Source organism: Somniosus microcephalus, chromosome 12 (assembly GCF_052327205.1).
Source record: "Somniosus microcephalus isolate GS21.2 chromosome 12, FLI_Smic_1.0, whole genome shotgun sequence".
NCBI classification, from domain to species: domain Eukaryota; kingdom Metazoa; phylum Chordata; class Chondrichthyes; order Squaliformes; family Somniosidae; genus Somniosus; species Somniosus microcephalus.
This window is the reverse complement of record NC_140998.1, coordinates 222,695,660-222,718,837: the sequence shown is the minus strand read 5'-3', so window position 1 is coordinate 222,718,837 and position 23,178 is coordinate 222,695,660. Positions and strand designations below refer to the sequence as shown.

At 52.3% G+C, this 23,178-nt stretch overlaps 1 protein-coding gene across 1 annotated transcript in view; it reads right to left on the bottom strand.

Annotated features, from left to right (window-relative positions):
• nphs1 (NPHS1 adhesion molecule, nephrin) overlaps positions 1-7,339 on the bottom strand; it is a 152,461-nt gene extending 145,122 nt beyond the window's left edge. The window contains exons 1-5 of the mRNA XM_086002484.1: positions 7,217-7,339; positions 5,588-5,782; positions 4,526-4,648; positions 1,333-1,464; positions 1,068-1,149 (exon numbers count right to left, since the gene is read on the bottom strand). Of these exons, the coding sequence (XP_085858610.1) occupies positions 1,068-1,149; positions 1,333-1,464; positions 4,526-4,648; positions 5,588-5,782; positions 7,217-7,274 (590 nt within the window). The 5' untranslated portion in view covers positions 7,275-7,339. The remainder of the gene's footprint in view (positions 1-1,067; positions 1,150-1,332; positions 1,465-4,525; positions 4,649-5,587; positions 5,783-7,216) is intronic.
• Positions 7,340-23,178: the final 15,839 nt, after the last annotated feature.

The following is a 23,178-nucleotide window of genomic DNA, read 5'->3' as shown; positions in this document are numbered from 1 at the left end:
CTAACCCGTGCTGGACCTGCCTTGGGAATGTTTGATGGGACAGTGTGCAGGAAGCTTTACTCTGTATCTAACCCGTGCTGTACCTGCCCTGGGAGTGTTTGATGGGACAGTGCAGAGGGAGCTTTACTCTGTATCTAACCCGTGCTGTACCTGCCCTGGGAGTGTTTGATGGGACAGTGTAGAGGGAGCTTTACTCTGTATCTAACCCCGTGCTGTACCTGCCCTGGGAGTGTTTGATGGGACAGTGTAAAGGGTGCTTTACTCTGTATCTAACCCGTGCTGTACCTGCCCTGGGAGTGTTTGATGGGACAGTGTAGAGGGAGCTTTACCCTGTATCTAACCCGTGCTGTACCTGCCCCGGGAGTGTTTGATGGGACAGTGTAGAGCGAGCTTTACTCTGTATCTAACCCGTGCTGTACCTGCCCTGGGAGTGTTTGATTGGACAGTGTAGAGGGAGTTTTACTCTGTATCTAACCCTGTGCTGGACCTGCCCTGGGAGTGTTTGATGGGACAGTGCAGAGGGAGCTTTACTCTGTATCTAACCCGTGCTGTACCTGCCCTGGGAGTGTTTGATGGGACAGTGTAGAGGGAGCTTTACTCTGTAACTAACCCTGTGCTGGACCTGCCCTGGGAGTGTTTGATGGGACAGTGTAGAGGGAGCTTTATTCTGTATCTAACCCTGTGCTGGACCTGCCCTGGGAGTGTTTGATGGGACAGTGTAGAGGGAGCTTTACTCTGTATCTAACCCCGTGCTGTACCTGCCCTGGGAGTGTTTGATGGGACAGTGTAGAGGGCGCTTTACTCTGTATCTAACCCATGCTGTACCTGCCCTGGGAGTGTTTGATGGGACAGTGTAGAGGGAGCTTTACTCTGTATCTAACCCCGTGCTGTACCTGCCCTGGGAGTGTTTGATGGGACAGTGTAGAGGGAGCTTTACTCTGTATCTAACCCTGTGCTGGACCTGCCCTGGGAGTGTTTGATGGGACAGTGTAGAGGGCGCTTTACTCTGTATCTAACCCTGTGCTGGACCTGCCCTGGGACAGTGTACTCTCAGGATCTGCACTGACCTGATCACCGACACCGTGCTGAAGAGTTTGTGTTTCGAGCCCGGGTTCACTGTGGTCTGTGATCCGGAAAGTTCCACACCACCTGTCAGTGACAACAGGTACGGTTAGAGGTTAGAGTTCAACTGCGAATATCTGCAACTAAATGTTTCGGGAGCCTAAAGTCAGCCCCAGATTCTGGGGTTAACAGAGCAGCGAGACTGGGTGAGGAGGGGATGATATTATTCCCGGTTTCTCGCTCTTTCCTGTCCCGCTCTGCCTCACTCACTCTTTGTGAAGAAGACCGTGGCCTCTGGCTTCGAGTCTCGTGCATGGCAGGTCAGTGAGTATTCCTCTCCCGCCACCCAGGTCACGGGTCCGTGCGCCGCCAGCTCCTCGATACTTGGAACCCTCGGGGGAACTGCGGAGAGACGCGAATCGGTTATTAGCAGCGGGGAAAGAACGAGGGAAGCCTGCACCCTGAGCCTTTCGGGTGGGGGAGGTCCGTGTATACTTACATAGAAACATAGAAACATAGAAGATAGGAGCAGGAGTAGGCCATTCGGCCCCTCGAGCCTGCTCCGCCTTTCAATGAGATCATGGCTGATCATCCAAATTCAGTACCCTGTCCCTGCCTTCTCCCCATATCCCTTGATCCCTTTAGCCTTAAGAAATATATCCAACTCCTTCTTGATTATATTTATTGAATTGGCCTCAACTGCCTTCTGTGGTAGAGAATTCCACAGGTTCACCACTCTCTGGGTGAAGAAATTCCTCCTCATCTCTGTCCTAAATGGCCTACCCCTTATCCTTAGACTGTGATCCCTGGTTCTGGACTCCCCGACCATCGGGAACATCCTTCCTGCATCTAGTCTGTCCAGTCCTGTTAGAATTTTATAAGTTTCAATGAGATCCCCTCTCATTCTTCTAAACTCTAGCGAATATAAGCCTAATCGACCCAATCTCTCTTCATACATCATTCCTGCCATCCCAGGTATCAGTCTGGTGAATCTCCGCTGCACTCTCTCCATAGCAAGAACATCCTTCCTCAGATAAGGCGACCAAAACTGCACACAATACTCAAGATGTGATCCCACCAAGGCCCTGTACAACTGCAGCAAGACATCCTTGCTCCTGTACTCGAACCCTCTCGCTACGAAGGCCAACATACCATTTGCCTTCTTAACCGCCTGCTGCACCTGCATGCTTACCTTCAGCGACTGGTGCACAAGGACACCCAGGTCTCGTTGCACTTCCCCTTCTCTCAATCTATTGCCGTTCAGATAATAATCTGCCTTCCTGTTACTGACCCTACTGCACGCACCCCCCGCCCCGGGAAGAACAGAAATAATTGGGCAATTCTCCTGTCAGTCACACTGCTGTCAGCGACTGCGATGGAGCTGATGCACATAATTTGTGTGATGGAACTAAAATCCGCTCGCTGAATTTGGTGGGAGAGATAATCCTGCTTTTACTGGACGATGTTACTGTAGTTTCGGACAGGAGTTCCGTTTGCCATCGTGGGTAGAGACACTGATTAAATAGACTCTGTTTGTCATGAGTCCTATGAGGAGAGGTTGAGTAGATTGGGGCTATGCTCTCTGGAGTTTCAAAGAATGAGAGGTGACCTCATAAGATACTCAGGGGGGATTGACAGGGTAGATGCTGAGAGGCTGTTTCCCCCCTGGCTGGAGAGTCTAGAACCAGGGGGCACAGTCTCAGGATAAGGGCTCGGCCATTGAGGACTGAGATGAGGAGGAATTTCTTCACTCAGAGGGCGGTGAATCTTTGGAATTCTCTGCCCCAGAGGGCTGTGGAGGCTCAGTCGTTGAGTATATTCAAGGCTGAGATCGAGAGATTTTTGGACTCTCGGGGAATCGAGGGATATGGGGATCGGGCTGGAAAGTGGAGTTGAGGTTGAAGATCAGCCGTGATCTCATTGAGCGGCGGAGCAGGCTCAAAGGGCCGAATGGCCGACTCCTGCTCCTATTTCTTATGTTCTGCCGAAACCCTCATCCCTGCTTTTGTCACCTCCAGACTTGACTATTCCAACGCACCCCTGGCTGGCCTCCCACATTCCACCCTCCGTGAAGCTGAGGTCATCCAAAACTCGGCTGCCCGTGTCCTAACTCGCACCAAGTCCTGTTCGCCCATCACCCCTGTGCTCGCTGACCTACATTGGCTCCCGGTTAAGCAGCGCCTTGATTTCAAAATTCTCATCCATGTTTTCAAATCCCTCCATGGCCTTCTCGGCCCCTCCCTATCTCTGTAACCTCCTCCAACCCCACAAACCCCCGAGATATCTGCGCGCCTCTAATTCTGCCCACTTGAGCATCCCTGATTATAATCGCTCCACCATTGGCGGCCGTGCCTTCAGCCGCCTGGGCCCCGAGCTCTGGAATTCCCTCCCTAAACCTCTCCGCCTCTCTCTCCTCCTTTAAGATGCTCCTTAAAACCGACCTCTTTGACCCAGCTTTTGGTCACCTGCCCTAATTTGTCCTTATGTGGCTCGGTGTCAAATCTTATGTCTTAAAATAGTCCTGTGCAGCACCTTGGGGTGTTTTACTACGTTAAAGGCGCTATATAAATACAAGTTGTTGTTGTTGGTGGTGGTGGTGGTCTTTTAAGACCCGCCCCGCCTCCAACTCATTGGCTGAGGATCGACACCCTGGTCGGGGTGGGGGGGAGGGGGGTGAAGTCCAGCACTCAGAACCAGAACTCTCGGATTTTCACCCTGAGCACCCAGTGTGTCCTCTTGACCCAGAGAGAGCGGACTGTCCATGTGTTACGCTCTGGTGAACAGGAGATGGCGGCAGTGTGCTCTCTGAAGTCTCTCTCTCTCTTAGGCAGTCCCTCGGAACCGAGGATGACTTGCTTCCACATTAAAAGTGAGTTCTCGGGTGACTGATGAGTCCAATGCGGGACCTGCAGTCTCTGTCACAGGTGGGGCAGACGGAGGTTGAAGGGGCGGGTGGGCGGGGTGCTTGGGTTGACGTGCGCTGCCTGCGCTTGGCTTCCGCTCGCTCCCAGCGAAGAGACTCGAGGTGTTCGGCGCTCGACCACGCGCGATCAGCTCTGATGGACGGGTCACATCGTCCGCATGCCCGATACGAGACTCCCAAAACAAGCGCTCTACTCGGAGCTCCGACACGGCAAGAGAGCCCTAGGTGGGCAGAGGAAACGCTTCAAGGACACCCTTGAAAAAGTGTAACATCCCCACCGACACCTGGGAACCCCTGGCCCAAGACCGCACAAAGTGGAGGAGAAGCATCCGGGAAGGCGCCGAACACCTCGAGTCTCTTCGCCGGGAGCAAGCGGAAGCCAAGCACAAGCAGCTCTGTAAAGTGCAGCAGTTCGCGACGTCGAGTGGAACATTGCAGTCGACTGTCGCACCTTAATGCGTTTCTCAACTAACGTGGCTAAATGCAGACGGTCCGGTCACTCTCACCTTGGCTTGCTTGGCGGGGTGTTGCAATACTCACTCAGGACCTCCAGCCAGGCAGTGCGAGAGACGATTCCCGGGCTGGACTCCGACCGACCCACCTGACACTGATAGGAAGCGTCGTCCTCTAGGCTTACCTTCTCCATCTGGAGGTTAAAAATCCCTGGGGAGGGTCAGAGGTGAGAGGTTAGCAAACGTTGACCGGCAGTAAATCAGATGACCGATGGGCAAAGGCCAGAAACCCTGCTGTGGTGAGGATTATCTCCGGAGGGGACCGAAGGCCTTCATGTTGACCAAGATATAAAGGTTGAGGATTTAGTAGATGCCAGAGTCGGCACCGCACATCGGGAAGGAGATTCTAGCCTCGGATGGGTTGGGCCGCAGATTCACCAGAATGTTAACAGGCTCGAGGGACTGAATGGGCCTCCTCCTGTTCCTGTGTAACAGGCTCGATAGGCTGAATGGGCCTCCTCCTGTTCCTGTGTAAGAGGCACGAAGGGCTGAATGGGCCTCCTCCTGTTCCTGTGTAACAGGCTCGAGGGGCTGAATGGGCTCCTCCTGTTCCTGTGTAACAGGCTCGAGGGGCTGAATGGGCCTCCTCCTGTTCCTGTGTAACAGGCTAGAGGGGCTGAATGGGCCTCCTCCTGTTCCTGTGTAACAGGCTCGAGGGGCTGAATGGGCCTCCTCCTGTTCCTGTGTAACAGGCTCGAGGGGCTGAATGGGCCTCCTCCTGTTCCTAATGTGACAGGCTCGAAGGGGCTGAATGGGCCGCCTCCTGTTCCTGTGTAACAAGCTCGAGGGGCTGAATGGGCCTCCTCCTGTTGCTGTGTAACAGGCTCGAGGGACTGAATGGGCCTCCTCCTGTTCCTGTGTAACAGGCTCGAGGGACTGAATGGGCCTCCTCCTGTTCCTGTGTAACAGGCTCGAGGGGCTGAATGGGCCTCCTCCTGTTCCTGTGTAACAGGCTCGAGGGGATGAATGGGCCTCCTCCTGTTCCTGTGTAACAGGCTCGAGGGGCTGAATGGGCCTCCTCCTGTTCCTGTGTAATGGCCGGGAATGATTTAAACCACAGTTGGGGGAGAGTGGGGTTCGGTCCTTGTACCTGCGGCACGGTTGCCAGTCACGCTGTAACGAGGGAACCCCGGAAGGTTCCGGCCTGGTCCCAGCAGCAGCCCGTCCTTCACCCACTGCACCGGACCCGAGAGACCCTCAACCTCGCACCCCAGCACACTCGCCTCACCCTCGATCGAGCTTGTGTTCTCCGGATGAATCCGGAAAGCCTGCCTCGTCCCAGAACCTGCCGGCAACAAACATACAACATGCCAGGAACATGTGATTCCAGATCAAGGGAGCTATATTCTCTATCTAACCCGTGTTTGATAGGACAGTGTAGAGGGAGCTTTACTCTGTATCTAACCCCATGCTGTACCTGCCCTGGGAGTGTTTGATGGGACAGTGTAGAGGAAGCTTTACTCTGTATCTAACCCCGTGCTGTACCTGCCCTGGGAGTGTTTGATGGGACACTGTAGAGGGAGCTTTACTCTGTATCTAACCCGTGCTGTACCTGCCCTGGGAGTGTTTGATGGGACAGTGTAGAGGGAGCTTTACTCTGTATCTAACCCCGTGCTGTACCTGCCCTGGGAGTGTTTGATGGGACAGTGTAGAGGGAGCTTTACTCTGTATCTAACCCGTGCTGTACCTGCCCTAGGAGTGATTGATGGGACAGTGTAGAGAGAGCTTTACTCTGTATCTAACCCCATGCTGTACCTGCCCTGGGAGTGTTTGATGGGACAGTGCAGAGGGAGCTTTACTCTGTATCTAACCCGTGCTGTACCTGCCCTAGGAGTGATTGATGGGACAGTGTAGAGGGAGCTTTACTCTGTATCGAACCCGTGCTGTACCAGTCCTGGGAGTGTTTGATGGGACAGTGTAGAGAGAGCTTTACTCTGTATCTAACCCGTGCTGTACCTGCCCTGGTGTGTTTGATGGGACAGTGTAGAGGGAGCTTTACTTTGTATCTAACCCTGCTGTCCCGGCCCTGGGAGTGTTGGATGGGACAGTGTAGTGGAAGCTTTACTCTGTATCTAACCCCATGCTGTACCTGCCCTGGGAGTGTTTGATGGGGACAGTGTAGAGGGAGCTTTACTCTGTATCTAACCCCATGCTGTACCTGCCCTGGGAGTGTTTGATGGGGACAGTGTAGAGGGAGCTTTACTCTGTATCTAAACCGTGCTGTAGCTGCCCTGGGAGTGTTTGATGGGACAGTGTAGAGGGAGCTTTACTCTGTATCTAACCCGTGCTCTAGCTGCCCTGCGAGTGTTTGATGGGACAGTGTAGAGAGAGCTTTACTCTGTATCTAACCCGTGCTGTACCTGCCCTGGGAGTGTTTGATGGGACATTGTAGAGGGAGCTTTACTCTGTATCTAACCCCGTGCTGTACCTGCCCTGGGAGTGTTTGATGGGACAGTGTAAAGGGAGCTTTACTCTGTATCTAACCCCGTGCTGTACCTGCCCTGGGAGTGTTTGATGGGACAGTGTAAAGGGAGCTTTACTCTGTATCTAACCCTGTGCTGTACCTGCCCTGGGAGTGTTTGATGGGACAGTGTAAAGGGAGCTTTACTCTATTTCTAACCCGTGCTGTACCTGCCCTGGGAGTGAGTTAGGTGAATAATGGCATTGACTGGAGCAAAAATGACTCGCAAATGATGGATGCTCGCCTGGAGTGACTCACCCTCGATAACGCAGAGATACAGCAAGTAACCGGACCAAGCCCACAGCCTAGGCTTCATCCCGCTGTATGGGCCGGTTTCGGGGATCAGAGGTCAGAGTTCGAGAAGAGAATGTAATCTTCACTTAACCTAGGAACAGATTGAGAAGGAAATGAAATCCAGGTGCAAACATATGCAAGTAGCAATGATCAACATCCACCAACAACCTGAGCATTTGCCCATCTAACCTTGCACCTCCAAATCGTTCGTTTCCTGGGGGAAGTTAGCAAGGCCCCAGCTCACGCAGCCAATCGGGGGGACAATGGCGCTTTTTTTATATTCGTTCATAGGATCTGGGCATCGTTGACAAAGCCAGCATTTATTGCCCATCCCTCGTTGCCCTTGAGAAGGTGGTGGTGAGCCGCCTTCTTGAACTGCTGCAGTCCGTGTGGTGAAGGTGCTCCCACAGTGCTGTTAGGGAGAGAGTTCCAGGATTTTGACCCAGCGACGATGAAGGAACGGCCGATATATTTCCAAGTTAGGATGGTGTGTGACTTGGAGGGGAACTTGGAGGTGGTGGTGTTCCCGTGCGCCTGCTGCCCTTGTCCTTCTAGGTGGAAGAGGTGGCGGGTTTGGGAGGTGCTGCCGAAGAAGTCTTGGCGAGTTGCTGCAGTGCATCTTGTAGATGGTACACACTGCAGCCACGGTGCGCCGGTGGTGGAGGGAGTGAATGTTTAAGGTGGTGGATGGGGTGCCAATCAAGCGAGCTGCTTTGTCCTGGATGGTGTCGAGCTTCTTGAGTGTTGTTGGAGCTGCACTCATCCAGGCAAGTGGAGAGTATTCCAGCACATTCCTGCCTTGTGCCTTGTAGATGGTGGAAAGGCTTTGGGGAGTCAGGAGGTGAGACACTCACCGCAGAATACCCAGCCTCTGACCTGCTCTTGTTGCCACAGTATTTATGTGGCTGGTCCAGTTAAGTTTCTGGTCAATGGTGACCCCCAGGATGTTGATGGTGGGGGATTCGGCGATGGTAATGCCGTTGAATTTCACCATGGTTCCCCACGGTTGGTGATGAGTCCTCGCTCCCCGGTCCCTCGGAATGTGTGGAAGGGCTGAAGAGTGACCCTACCCTCGAAGGATCCCTGCAGAGGGAACGAGGGTTTGGAAGGGGTTTGAGGGGATGGCTCAAACTCCCGTGGGGAATGGGGTGGAGGTGTGGGTCGAGGGGGTTAGAATGCCAAGCCTCCAGGGCAGTGTCTCCAGGAATTGAAGATTAACGTCAGGACCTCCGCTGAACACCCGCGAGTAAAATCACCGGCAGGCTGAAAGAAATTGCAATTTTTTTTTAACATAATAATGTCGTTTATTAGTTATGAAAATATTGGATGTGGGAACCAAGACTGTTTGATTGACAGTCACATCATCCAATTGGTTAACAAAGACAGTGTTCGCTTTCCGATTGGCCAGGAGGGCGGGGCACGGCGGGGACGGACGTGTCGGGCAACCAATGGCGGGAGACTGGGGGGGGGGGGGCGTGCGGAGGTCACATGATGAAACATCCAAGCATAGAAACATAGAAGATAGGAGCAGGAGCAGGCCATTCGGCCCCTCGAGCCTGCTCCGCCATTCAGTGCGATCATGGCTGATCATCCAAATTCAGTACCCTGTCCCTGCCTTCTCCCCATATCCCTTGATCCCCCTTAGCTTTAAGAAATATATCCAACTCCTTCTTGAATATATTTAATGAATTGGCCTCAACTGCCTTCTGTGGTAGAGAATTCCACAGGTTCACTACTCTCTGGGTGAAGAAATTCCTCCTCATCTCTGTCCTAAATGGCTTACCCCTTATCCTTAGACTGTGACCCCTGGTTCGGGACTCCCCGACCATCGGGAACATCCTTCCTGCATCTAGTCTGTCCAGTCCTGTTAGAATTTTATAAGTTTCAATGAGATCCCCTCTCATTCTTCTAAACTCCAGTGAGTATAAGCCCAATCGACCCAATCTCTCCTCATACGTCATTCCTGCCATCCCAGGTATTAGTCTGGTGAATCTTCGCTGCACTCCCTCCATGGCAAGAACATCCTTCCTCAGATAAGGCGACCAAAACTGCACACAATACTCAAGATGTGGTCAGCGCAGGTCGCTGAGGCTCCGGCGAGACTGGCAGAGTGGGAAGGAAATGAGAGAGCGCTGGGGTGCTGGGTCCAGTCCCGCACCGGGGCGGCGCCCTCCTGCTCCGTGGTTGGGACTCTCCTCGGCCCAGTAGGGCAGTCAGAGCAGCTCTTAATTAAACACCAACATTTCTGCGCTCTGCCCACAGCCCCCGCAGCCGAGAACCTTCCAGAATGTCAGTCGCAGTCCAGTGTTAATGACTAGTTAATTAAATGTCCTCCTCCTAGCTTGTTGCATGGAATCCAAACTATCTCAGCCTCCTCCCAGGCATTCCTGCCCTCTCTCCTGAGCGTTCTGCCTCTCACTGGGGTACAGGTCCCACGGACACTGGTCAAACCCCCTCCCGATAGCTCTCTGAACCCCAGGGTCACCCCCCCCCCCACAAACCCCACACAACAGTTTGCACCCCCACCCAGTGTTTCCCCGTATTGTAAAGTCTGTGAATTTAGGCATTTCTGGTCTCGCCAAAGTCACGGTGCACGGAACCAGTCCCTGGACTGAACCCTGTGGGACCCCCACTCCCCATCATTCCGTACCCCTTAACATTCTCCAATTGCCCCATTTCCTTCCTCCTCCCATTTCATTCTCATTAGACTCGAGGCCCCGTCTACCCTCTCAGGTGGATGTAAAAGATCCCGCGGCCACTATTGGAAGAAGAGCAGGGGGGAGTTCTCCCCGGTGTCCTGGGGCCAATATTTATCCCTCAACCAACATCACTAAAACAGATGATCTGGGCCATTATCACAGTGCTGTTTGTGGGAGCTTGCTGTGCGCAAATTGGCTGCCGCGTTTCCCACATTACAACAGTGACCACACTTCAAAAAGTACTTCATTGGCTGTGAAGCACTTTGGGACGTCCTGAGGTGGTGAAATGCGCTGGAGAGATGCGAGTTCTACTCAGGAGTTGGCCATTCGGCCCTTCGAGCCTGCTCCGCCATTCAATGAGATCATGGCTGATCTTCTGCCTCAACTCCATTCACCGGCCCTATCGCCATATCCCTTGATGCCCTCACTAGTCAGAAATCTATCGACTTCTGTTTTGAATATACCCAATGACTGAGCCTCCACAGCCCTCTGGGGTAGAGAATTCCAAAGATTCACCACCCTCTGAGTGAAGAAATATCTTCTCATCTTAGTCCTGAATGGCCGACCCTTTATCCAGAGACTGTGGCCCCTGGTTCAAGACTCCCCAGCCAAGGGAAACGTTCTCCCAGCATCCACCCTATCGAACCCTGTAATAATTTTGTATGCTTTAATGAGATCCCCTCTCATTCTTCTGAATTCAAGAGAATACAGGCCTAGTTTACTCAATCTCTTCTCATACGACAGTCCCGCCATCCCAGGAATCAATCTCGTGAACCTTCGTTGCACTTCCTCTATGGCAAGTATATCCTTCCTTACGTAAGGAGCCCAAAATTGTACACAGTACTCCAGGTGTGGTCTCACCAAGGCCCTATATAATTGGAGTAAGACTTCTTTACTCCTGTACTCAAATCCTCTGGTAATGAAGGCCAGCATACCATTTGCCTTCCTAATGGCTTGCTGCACCTGCACATTCACTTTCAGTGACTCATGTACAAGGACACCCAGGCCCCTTTGAGCATCTGCATTCCCCAATCTTTCACCATTTAGGAAATACTCTGCCTTTCTGTTTTTTCTACCAAAGTGGATAACTTCACATTTATCCACATTATATTCCATCTGCCATGTTCTCGCCCACTCACTGAGCCTGTCGAAATCCCCCTGAAGCCTCTTCACATCCTCTTCACAACTGACACTGCCACCTAGCTTTGTATCATCAGCAAATTTGGAAATGTTACATTTAGTCCCCTCATCCAAATCATTGATATAGATTGTGAATAGCTCAGGCCCAAGCACCGATCCTTGCGGTACCCCACTAGTCACAGCCTGCCATCCTGAAAAAGACCCGTTTATCCCTACTCTTTGTTTTCTGTCTGTTAACCAATTCTCAATCCATGCTAGTATATTACCCCCAATTCCATGTGCCCTAATTTTGTTCACCAACCTCTTGTGTGGGACCTTATCGAAGGCCTTCTGAAAATCCAAATACACCACATCCACCGGTTCCCCTTTGTCTACTCCACTAGTTACATCCTCAAAGAACTCCAATAGGTTTGTTAAACAGGATTTCCCTTTCATAAATCCATGTTTACTCTGCCCAATCTTACTATTAGTTTCTAAGTGCCCAGTTATTGCATCCTTTATAATAGGTTCCAGCATTTTCCCAACTACTGATGTGAGGCTAACAGGTCTGTAGTTCCCCGTTTTCTCTCTCCCTCCTTTCTTAAATAGCGGGGTTACATTTGCTATCCTCCAATCTGCAGGAACCATTCCAGAATCTATAGAATTTTGGAAGATGACAACCAATGCGTCCACTATCCCAATGGCCACCTCTTTCAAAACCCTAGGATGTAGGTCATCCGGTCCTTGGGATTTATCGACTTTTAGTCCCATTAATTTTGCTAGTACTGTTTTTTTACTGATAATAATTTCTTTAAGTTCCTCATTCTCACCACACCCTTGGTTTTCTCGTATTTCTGGGAGGTTTTTTGTGTCTTCCTCCATGAAGACAGAAACAAAGTATTTATTTAATTTCTCTGCCATTTCCTCATTCCCCATTATAAATTCTCCCATCTCTGACTGTAAAGGACCTACATTTACCTTCGCCAGTCTTTTCCTTTTCACATACCTATCGAAGCATTTACAATCCGTTTTTATATTTTTCGCTAGTTTGTGCTCATATTCCATTTTCCCTTTATCAATTTCTTGGTCCCCCTTTGCTGATTTCTAAAAAGATTCCAATCCTCAGGCTGACCGCTTTTTCTGGCAACTTTATAAGCTTCCTCCTTTGACTTAATACTAGCTTTAATTTCTTTTGTTAGCCATGGTTGGATCACTTTTACTTTTGGGTTTTTATGCCCTAGAGGAATATATCTTTGTTGCAAATTATGCATTATTTCCTTGAATGTTAGCCATTGTATGTCCACCTTCATACCTTTTAGTGTAGTCTCCCAATCTACCAATCTCTCCCTCTCTCCTTCTCTCCCTCCCTCTCCCTCTCTCACTCTCCCCCTCTCGCTCTCCCTTTCTCTCCCTCCCTCTCTCTTTTCCTCCTTACCTCCTTCCCTCTCTCTCCCTCCTTCCTTCTCTCCATCCATCTCCCATTCTCTCTCCCCCTCCCTCTCCCTCTCTCCGTCTCTCTCTCCCTCCCCCTCTCACTCTTTCTCTCCCTCTCTCCCTCTCTCTTTCTCGCCCTCCCTCACCCTCTCTCACTCTCCCCCCTCTCGCTCCCCCCTCCCCACTCTCTCTCTCCCTCCCTCTCCCTCTCTCACTCTCCCTCTCTCACTCTCCCCCCCTCGCTCTCCCTCACTCTCCCTCTCTCGCTTTCTCTCCCTCCCTCTCCCTCTCTTTCTCTCCCCACTCTCTCTCGCCCTCCCTCTCCCTCTCTCACTCTCCCCCCTCTCACTCCCCTTCTCCCCCTCTCACTCTCCCCCCTCACTCTCCCTCCCTCTCCCTCTCTCTCCCTCTCTCACTCTCCCCCCCTCGCTCTCCCTCTCTCGCGTTCTCTCCCTCCCTCTCCCTCTCTCTCTCTTTCTCTCCCTCCCTCTCCCTCTCCCTCTCTTTCTCTCCCCACTCTTTCTCGCCCTCCCTGTCCCTCTCACTCCCCCTCTCCCCCTCTCACTCTCCCCCCTCACTCTCCCTCGCTCTCCCTCTCTCTCCCTCCCTCTCCCTCTCTCACTCTCCCCCCCTCGCTCTCCCTCTCTCGCGTTCTCTCCCTCCCTCTCCCTCTCTCTCTCTTTCTCTCCCCCTCTCTCTCGCCGCCCCTCTCCTGTTACCCTTTCCGCTCCGTCACCTACCTGTTCTCTCTCGTTGGTTTGCTCGATCTCTGTATCTGCTGTCCTGCTCTCTCTCCACACAGCACGGTGAGTGACGTCAATCACCCTCCCCTCACCCTGTCACTGCCGTGTCAAGAGGGGGGAGTCTCCCTTGACAGAGGCCAGCTGCTCATCTCAGTTCCAGTACTGGGAATATCCTGTCAGTAAACGGTGAGAGACTGGGAAACGTTGGGATTCAGAGGGACCTGGGTGTCCTTGTACACGAATCACAGAAAGTTAACATGCAGGTACAGTAAGCAATTAGGAAGGCAAATGGTATGTTGGCCTTTATTGCAAGAGGGTTGGAGTATAAGAGTGAGGAAGACTTGCTGTAAGTATAGAGAGCTTCAGTGAGATCACACCTGAGTACTGTGCACAGTTTAGGTCACCTTATCTGAGGAAGGATGTTCTTGCCATGGAGGGAGTGCAGCGAAGATTCACCAGACTGATACCTGGGATGGCAGGAATGACGTATGAGGAGAGATTGGGTCGATTGGGCTTATACTCGCTGGAGTTTAGGAGAATGAGAGGGGATGTCATCGAAACATATAAAATTCTGTCAGGCCTGGACAGACTAGATGCAGGAAGGATGTTCCCGATGGCCGGGGAGTCCAGAACCAGGGGTCACAGTCTAAGGATAAGGGGTAAACCATTTAGGACAGAGATGAGGAGGAATTTCTTCACCCAGAGAGTGGTGAACCTGTGGAATTCTCTGCCACAGAAGGCAGTGGAGGCCAATTTATTAAATATATTCAAGAAGGAGTTGGATATATTTCTTAAGGCTAAAGGGATCAAGGGATATGAGGAGAAGGCAGGGACAGGGTACTGAGTTTGGATGATCAGCCATGATCTCATTGAATGGCGGAGCAGGCTCGAGGGACCGAATGGCCTACTCCTGCTCCTATCTTCTATGTTTCTATGTTTCACGAAGCATCACTAGATTGATCCCTGGGATGAGAGGGTTGTCCTATGAGGAGAGATTGTGTAGAATGGGCCGATACTCTCTGGAGTTTAGAAGAATGGGAGGTGATCTCAGTGAAAGGGCTAAGATTCTGAGGGGGATTGACAGGGTAGATGCTGAGAGGCTGTTTCCCCCTGGCTGGAGAGTCTAGAACCAGGGGTCACAGTCTCAGGATAAAGGGGTCGGCCATTGAGGAATGAGATGAGGAGGAATTTCTTCACTCAGAGTGTAGTGTCCGTGTGTAGATAAAGACACTGAAGACAGGAGTTGGTTCATAGGTATTTACTAAGCAAGTCTGGGGGGGGTTCTAAAGGATATACACAATACACAGGCTTATATAGCCCAAGTGGCAATTACCGGCATTACGCACACCTGGGGCTCTTAAAGGCACATACACGACAATTGCACTTAAAGGCACATACACCACACAGAGGGCGCTGAATCTTCGGAATTCTCTGCCCCAGAGGGCTGTGGAGGCTCAGTCATTGAGTATATTCAAGGCTGAGAGCGATAGATTTTTGGACTCGAGGGGAATCGAGGGATATGGGTTCAGGCAGGATAGTGGAGTTGACCCTGGGTTAGAGAGAGGGGAAATCAGCCCGGGTTCCTGCTCCTGATCACTGTCCAGTGACCCCTGGGTTAGAGAGAGAGGGGAATCAGCCAGGGTTCCTGCTCCTGATCACTGTCCAGTGACCCCTGGGTTAGAGAGAGAGGGGAAATCAGCCAGGGTTCCTGCTCCTGATCACTGTCCAGTGACCCCTGGGTTAGAGAGAGAGGGGAAATCAGCCAGGGTTCCTGCTGCTGATCACTGCCCAGTGACCCCTGGGTTAGAGAGAGGGGAAATCAGCCCGGGTTCCTGCTCCTGATCACTGTCCAGTGACACCTGGGTTAGAGAGAGAGGAAATCAGCCCGGGTTCCTGCTCCTGATCACTGTCCAGTGACCCCTGGGTTAGAGAGAGGGGAAATCAGCCAGGGTTCCTGCTCCTGATCACTGTCCAGTGACCCCTGGGTTAGAGAGAGAGGGGAAATCAGCCAGGGTTCCTGCTCCTGATCACTGTCCAGTGACCCCTGGGTTAGAGAGAGAGGGGAAATCAGCCAGGGTTCCTGCTCCTGATCACTGTCCAGTGACCCCTGGGTTAGAGAGGGGAAATCAGCCAGGGTTCCTGCTCCTGATCACTGTCCAGTGACACCTGGGTTAGAGAGAGAGGAAATCAGCCCGGGTTCCTGCTCCTGATCACTGTCCAGTGACCCCTGGGTTAGAGAGAGAGGGGAATCAGCCAGGGTTCCTGCTCCTGATCACTGTCCAGTGACCCCGGGTTAGAGAGAGAGGGGAAATCAGCCCGGGTTCCTGCTGCTGATCACTGTCCAGTGACCCCTGGGTTAGAGAGAGAGGGGAATCAGCCAGGGTTCCTGCTGCTGATCACTGTCCAGTGACCCCTGGGTTAGAGAGAGGGGAATCAGCCCGGGTTCCTGCTCCTGATCACTGTCCAGTGACCCCTGGGTTAGAGAGAGGGGAAATCAGCCGGGTTCCTGCTCCTGATCACTGTCCAGTGACCCCTGGGTTAGAGAGAGAGGGGAATCAGCCAGGGTTCCTGCTCCTGATCACTGTCCAGTGACCCCCTGGGTTAGAGAGAGGGGAAATCAGCCCGGGTTTCCTGCTCCTGATCACTGTCCAGTGACCCCTGCGTTAGAGAGAGAGGAAATCAGCCAGGGTTTCTGCTCCTGATCGCTGTCCACTGTCACCTGGGTTAGAGAGAGGGGAAATCAGCCAGAGTTCCTGCTCCTGATCACTGTCCAGTGACCCCTGGTTAGAGCGAGGGGAAATCAGCCAGGGTTCCTGCTCCTGATCACTGTCCAGTGACCCCTGGGTTAGAGAGAGAGGAAATCAGCCAGGGTTCCTGCTCCTGATCACTGTCCAGTGACCCCTGGTTAGAGAGAGAGGAAATCAACCAGGGTTCCTGCTCCTGATCACTGCCCAGTGACCCCTGGGTTAGAGAGAGGGGAAATCAGAAAGAGAGACAGAGAGAGTGAACCAGGGGTCAGCACCAAGAGACAACACATCTGGGGTCAGTAGAATGGGGAACCCATGAGCTGCATACTGACCCTTCCCTCCGCTCCCCCTCTCCCCGCCCCTCCTCTCTTTCTCTGTCTCCCTCTGTCTCTGTCTCTCTGTCTCTCTCTTTCTGTCTCTGTCTCTCTCTGTCTCTCTCTCTCTCTCTCTCTGTCTCTCGCTCTCTGTCTCTCTCTCTCTCTCTCTCTGTCTCCCTCTGTCTCTCTCTCTCTCTCTCTCTCTCTGTCTCTGTCTCTCTCTCTCTCTCTCTCTGTCTCTCTGTCTTGCTCTCTGTCTCTCTCTCTCCCTGTCTCTCTGTCTCTCTCAATTCAATTCAATCAATTCAAATGCTTTATTGGCATGAAAGTTTACAGGGAACCATATTGCCAAAGCTTACATAACAAAAAGTAGTTTTCCAACATTCTGTAGGTGTCAAACAATTTGACCTTCGTTGGGTACATACAATATTACTTTAAACAATATTAATTTAAACAGTCATTGTACCTCATTGGGTACATTCAGTATTAATTTTAAACAGTCCTCAGGTTGTGACATGTTGTTACATATTTGGCACCAAGGTATGGTCTGTCTCCTTCTCCCAGGACTAATCTTAATTTTGACAGGTCATCCAATTCCTTGAAATCTGGGGTTGTTTGGCTGAGCTTGTCAAATAATATGTTTCTTGATGTGTTGAATTTTTCACATTTTAGGAGGAAATGCATCTCTGTCTCAACCTCGCCGGCCAGACATTGATCACATATTCTATTCTCTCTAGGCTGCCAGGATTTCTTGTATCTTCCTTTTTCAATTTCCAGTTGGTGGTCGCTTAGTCTGTACCTGGTGAGGGTCTGTCTCTGTTTTGTGTCTCTGATGGTCGAGAGATAGTCTGCCAGTTTATATTCTCTTTTTAGGGCCCGGTAACATTCTAATCTGCTTTGGCTTTTGGTTATTTTGTTCCAATGTTCCAGGTAGGTTTCTTTGCATTGTTTAATGATTTGGTTCACTCGGATTGGTGTTTGGACGGCAGTGTTGGTCTGGGACTGGTCAGGGTCCGGCTGAGTAGGAGTACTTAGTTTCAGTAGCAGCTGACTCAGGGGACTCTTTTCTGGGTTTAGCTCTTGGGTCTGGAAGGCTTTAAAATGAAGGGTGTCTGGGGAGCTAGATTTGAGGTGATTTAGGAAGTTTAGTGCTCGTTTTTGGATGTTTATTATCAGAGGGTATCTGCCTAGTTCGGCTCTGCATGCATTTGTTGGTGTTTTCCTTTGGGTGCGAAGGATGCTTCGGCAAAATTCTGCATGTAGGGCTTCTATTGTGTGTTTTTCCCATTTAGTGTAGCTATGGTGATTGAGCGGGCCCCATACTTCACTACCGTACAGCGCAATGGGCAGGATTATGCTGTCAAATATTTTGAGCCAGATTTTGATTGGGATTTGGATGTTGTAGAATTTTCTTTTTATTGCATATAGGGCTCTTCGGGCTTTTTCTTTTAGTGCATTCACTGCTATGCTGAAGCTCCCTGATGCTGTAATGGTTAGACCAAGGTAAGTGTAGCTCATAGTGTGTCCTATGATGGTATCACTGAGAGTAAACTGGTATTTGTTTTCCTGACACCTGGGCCTTTTTTGAAAAATCATGATGTTGGTTTTCTTTAGATTTACTGTTAGGGCCCAATTTTGGCAGTATTTGTCGAGTAGGTCTAGTTGTTGCTGTAATCCCTGTTCTGTGGGAGACAGCAGAACCAGGTCGTCCGCATAGAACAGGGATTTCACTTCTCCATCCAGGAGACAGAGACCCGGTGACTCGCTTTGCTCCAGCATGTCTGCTAATTCATTTATGTATATGTTGAACAGGGTCGGGCTCAAATTGCAGCCCTGCTGGACGCCTCTTCTCTGGGTGAAGAAACTGGTGCGTTTGTCTCCAATTTTGACACCGCATTTATTTTTCAGATACATCGATTTAATAAGGTCATAGACTTTGCCCCCTATTCCACACTGAAGAAGTTTATAATAGAGCCCTTCGTGCCAGATAGAGGTAAAGGCTTTCTTGAAGTCAATGAAACAAGCGAATATTTTCCCATTTTTTGTTTGGTGTATATGTTTTTCAATGAGAGTGTGAAGGGTATAGATATGGTCGGTGGTGCGGTGTTTTGGAAGAAAGCCTATTTGATTTTTTCTAAGGATATTATGTTTGTTAAGAAAATCCAGTAATCTACTATTTAGAATACTGCAGAATAACTTCCCTAGACAACTGTTGACACAGATGCCGCGGTAGTTATTTGGGTCTGATTTGTTTCCACTTTTATATATGGGAGAGATGAGTCCTTGGCAGATTGAGAGAGAAAGAGGCGGGCACACAGATTAGAGACAGTGACAGATAATGTGGGTGCGAGAGTGGGAGAGACAGAGTGAGGGGGAGGGGGAGACAAAAGCAAAGTGAAAGAAGGAGACAGAGAGAGAGAGACAGAGATAGATAGAGACAGAGAGGGAGAGCGAGATTGCGAGACCAAGGGAGCGAGAGAGACAGATGGAACAGAGATTTAAGAAATCCAGTCAACCTGTCCCTCAGTGATCAAGAATTCATTCCAAATTAATCTGAATAAAACCGCAGAGGGAAACAGGTCAGGAAAGCAGAGAGGGAGGGAGTGACCAGAGAGTGGGACCGAGTGGTCAGGGAGTGACCAGAGAGTGGGACTGAGCGGGCAGGGAGTGACCAGAGAGTGGGACTGAGTGGTCAGAGAGTGACCAGAGAGTGGGACTGAGTGGTCAGAGAGTGACCAGAGAGTGGGACTGAGCGGGCAGGGAGTGACCAGAGAGTGGGACTGAGTGGTCAGAGAATGACCAGAGAGTGGGACTGAGTGGTCAGTGAGTGACCAGAGAGTGGGACTGAGCGGGCAGGGAGTGACCAGAGAGTGGGACTGAGCGGGCAGGGAGTAACCAGAGGGTGGGACTGAATGGTCAGAGAGTGACCAGAGAGTGGGACCGAGCGGTCAGAGAGTGACCAGAGAGTGGGACTGAGCGGGCAGGGAGTGACCAGAGAGTGGGACTGAGCGGGCAGGGAGTGACCAGAGAGTGGGACTGAGTGGTCAGAGAGTGACCAGAGAGTGGGACTGAGTGGTCAGAGAGTGACCAGAGAGTGGGACTGAGTGGGCAGGGAGTGACCAGAGAGTGGGACTGAGTGGTCAGGGAGTGACCAGAGAGTGGGACCGTGTGGTCAGGGAGTGACCAGAGAGTGGGACTGAGCAGGCAGGGAGTGACCAGAGACTGGGACTGAGTGGTCAGGGAGTGACCAGAGAGTGGGACTGAGCAGTCAGAGAGTGACCAGAGAGTGGGACTGAGTGGTCAGAGAGTGACCAGAGAGTGGGACTGAGTGGTCAGGGAGTGACCAGAGAGTGGGACCGAGTGGTCAGGGAGTGAGCAGAGAGTGGGACTGAGTGGTCAGGGAGTGACCAGAGAGTGGGACTGAGCGGGCAGGGAGTGACCAGAGAGTGGGACTGAGCGAGCACGGAGTCACCAGAGAGTGGGACTGAGCGGGCAGGGAGTGAGCAGAGAGTGGGACTGAGTGGTCAGTGAATGACCAGAGAGTGGGACTGAGTGGTCAGAGAGTGACCAGAGAGTGGGACTGAGTGGTCAGAGAGCGGGACTGAGTGACCAGAGAGTGGGACTGAGTGGTCAGAGAATGACCAGAGAGTGGGACTGAGTGGTCAGGGAGTGACCAGAGAGTGGGACTGAGTGGTCAGGGAGTGACCAGAGAGTGGGACTGAGTGGTCAGAGAGTGACCAGAGAGTGGGACTGAGTGGGCAGGGAGTGACCAGAGAGTGGGACTGAGTGGTCAGGGAGTGACCAGAGAGTGGGACTGTGTGGTCAGGGAGTGACCAGAGAGTGGGACTGAGTGGTCAGGGAGTGACCAGAGAGTGGGACTGAGTGGTCAGAGAGTGACCAGAGAGTGGGACTGAGCGGGCAAGGAGTGACCAGAGACTGGGACTGAGTGGTCAGGGAGTGACCAGAGAGTGGGACCGTGTGGTCAGGGAGTGACCAGAGAGTGGGACTGAGTGGTCAGGGAGTGACCAGAGAGTGGGACTGAGTGGTCAGAGAGTGACCAGAGAGTGGGACCGAGTGGTCAGGGAGTGAGCAGAGAGTGGGGCTGAGTGGTCAGGGAGTGACCAGAGAGTGGGACCGAGTGGTCAGGGAGTGACCAGAGAGTGGGACTGAGCGGGCAGGGAGTGGGACTGAGCGGGCAGGGAGTGACCAGAGAGTGGGACTGAGCGGGCAGGGAGTGACCAGAGAGTGGGACTGAGCGAGCACGGAGTGACCAGAGAGTGGGACTGAGCGGGCAGGGAGTGACCAGAGAGTGGGACCGAGTGGTCAGGGAGTGACCAGAGAGTGGGAATGAGCGGGCAGGGAGTGAGCAGAGAGTGGGACCGAGTGGTCAGTGAGTGACCAGAGAGTGGGAATGAGCGGGCAGGGAGTGAGCAGAGAGTGGGACCGAGTGGTCAGAGAGTGAGCAGAGAGTGGGACTGAGTGGTCAGAGAGTGAACAGAGAGTGGGACTGAGTGGTCAGGGAGTGAGCAGAGAGTGGGACTGAGTGGTCTGAGAGTGACCAGAGAGTAGGACTGAGTGGTCAGGGAGTGACCAGAGAGTCGGACTGAGTGGTCAGGGAGTGAACAGAGAGTGGGACTGAGCGGGCAGGGAGTGACAGGAGAGTGGGACTGATTGGTCAGGGAGTGACCAGAGGGTGGGACCGAGTGGTCAGGGAGTGACCAGAGAGTGGGACCGAGTGGTCAGTGAATGACCAGAGAGTGGGACTGAGTGGTCAGGGAGTGACCAGAGAGTGGGACAGAGTGGTCAGGGAGTGACCAGAGAGTGGGCCTGAGTGGTCAGGGAGTGACCAGAGAGTGGGACTGAGTGGTCAGAGAGTGACCAGAGAGTGGGACTGAGTGGTCAGGTAGTGACAGGAGAGTGAGACTGAGTGGTCAGGGAGTGACCAGAGGGTGGGACTGAGTGGTCAGGGAGTGACCAGAGAGTGGGACTGAGTGGTCAGGGAGTGACCAGAGAGTGGGCCTGAGTAGTCAGGGAGTGACCAGAGAGTGGGACTGAGCAGTCAGGGAGTGACCAGAGAGTGGGACTGAGCGGTCAGGGAGTGACCAGAGAGTGGGACTGAATGGTCAGAGAGTGACCAGAGAGTGGGACTGAGTGGTCAGAGAGTGACCAGTGAGTGGGACTGAGCGGTCAGGGAGTGACCAGAGAGTGGGACTGAGTGGTCAGGGAGTGACCAGAGAGCGGGACTGAATGGTCAGAGAGTGACCAGAGAGTGGGAATGAGCGGTCAGAGAGTGACCAGAGAGTGGGACTGAGTGGTCAGAGAGTGACAAGAGAGTGGGACTGAGTCGTCAGGGAGTGACAGGAGAGTGGGACTGAGCGGTCAGGGAGTGACCAGAGAGTGGGACTGAGTGGTCAGGGAGTGACCAGAGAGTGGGACTGAGTGGTCAGAGAGTGACAAGAGAGTGGGACTGAGTGGTCAGGGAGTGACCAGAGATTGGGACTGAGTAGTCAGGGAGTGAGCAGAGGGTGGGACTGAGTGGCCAGAGAGTGGCCAGAGAGTGGGACTGAGCAGGCAGGGAGTGACCAGAGAGTGGGACTGAGCAGTCAGGGAGTGACCAGAGAGTGGGACTGAGCAGTCAGAGAGTGACCAGAGAGTGGGACTGAGCAGTCAGGGAGTGACCAGAGAGTGGGACTGAGCAGTCAGGGAGTGACCAGAGAGTGGGACTGAGTGGTCAGGGAGTGTCCAGAGAGTGGGACTGAGTGGTCAGAGAGTGACCAGAGAGTGGGACTGAGTGGTCAGAGAGTGACCAGAGAGTGGGACCGAGCGGTCAGGGAGTGACCAGAGATTGGGACTGAGTGGTCAGGGAGTGACCAAGGGGTGGGACTGAGTGGTCATGGAGTGATCAGAGAGTGGGACTGAGTGGTCAGAGAGTGACCAGAGAGTGGGACTGAGTGGTCAGGGAGTGATCAGAGAGTGGGACTGAGTGGTCAGGGAGTGACCAGAGAGTGGGACTGAGCAGTCAGAGAGTGACCAGAGAGTGGGTCTGAGCGGTCAGGGAGTGACCAGAGGGTGAGACTGAGCAGTCAGAGAGTGACCAGAGAGTGGGACAGAGCGGTCAGGGAGTGATCAGAGAGTGGGACTGAGTGGTCAGAGAGTGACCAGAGGGTGGGGCTGTGCGGTCAGAGAGTGACCAGAGAGTGGGATTGAGTGGTCAGCGTTGGACCATTCCTGGGGCGAGCTATTTACTCTCTGACTCTCAGAGGGCAATCTTTCCCCTCTGCAAAATTATTGAAATGTAAATTCAAATGTGCTGGGGCTCCATTCTCTAGATAAGAGAAGGCTGAGGGGTGACCTGATCGAGGTCTTTAAGATTATGAAGGGGTTCGATAGGGTAGACGTAGAGAAGATGTTTCCACTTGTGGGGGAGACCAGAACTAGGGGCCATCAATATAAGAGAGTCACTGATAAATCCAATCGGGAATTCAGGAGAAACTTCTTTCCCCAGAGAGTGGTGAGAATGGGGAACTCGCTACCACAGGGAGTGGTCGAGGCGAAGAGCAGAGATACATTTAAGGGGAGGCTGGATAAATACATGAGGGTTTGACAGAGAGAGGTTGAGAGACCCTGACATAGAGACAGAGAGGCATACGGAGCGAGAAAAGGAGACAGACAGAGAGAGAGAAAAAGAGAGACAGAGTGAGACAGAGAGAGGGAAACTGAGAGAAATAGAGAGAGACAGACAAAAAGAAAGAGAGACAGACAGGCAGACAGAGAAAGGGAGAGTGAGACAGAGAGAAACAGAGAGAGACATAGAGAGAGAAAGGGAGAGCGACTGAGAGAAAGAGAGAGGGGGAGTCAGAGAGTGAC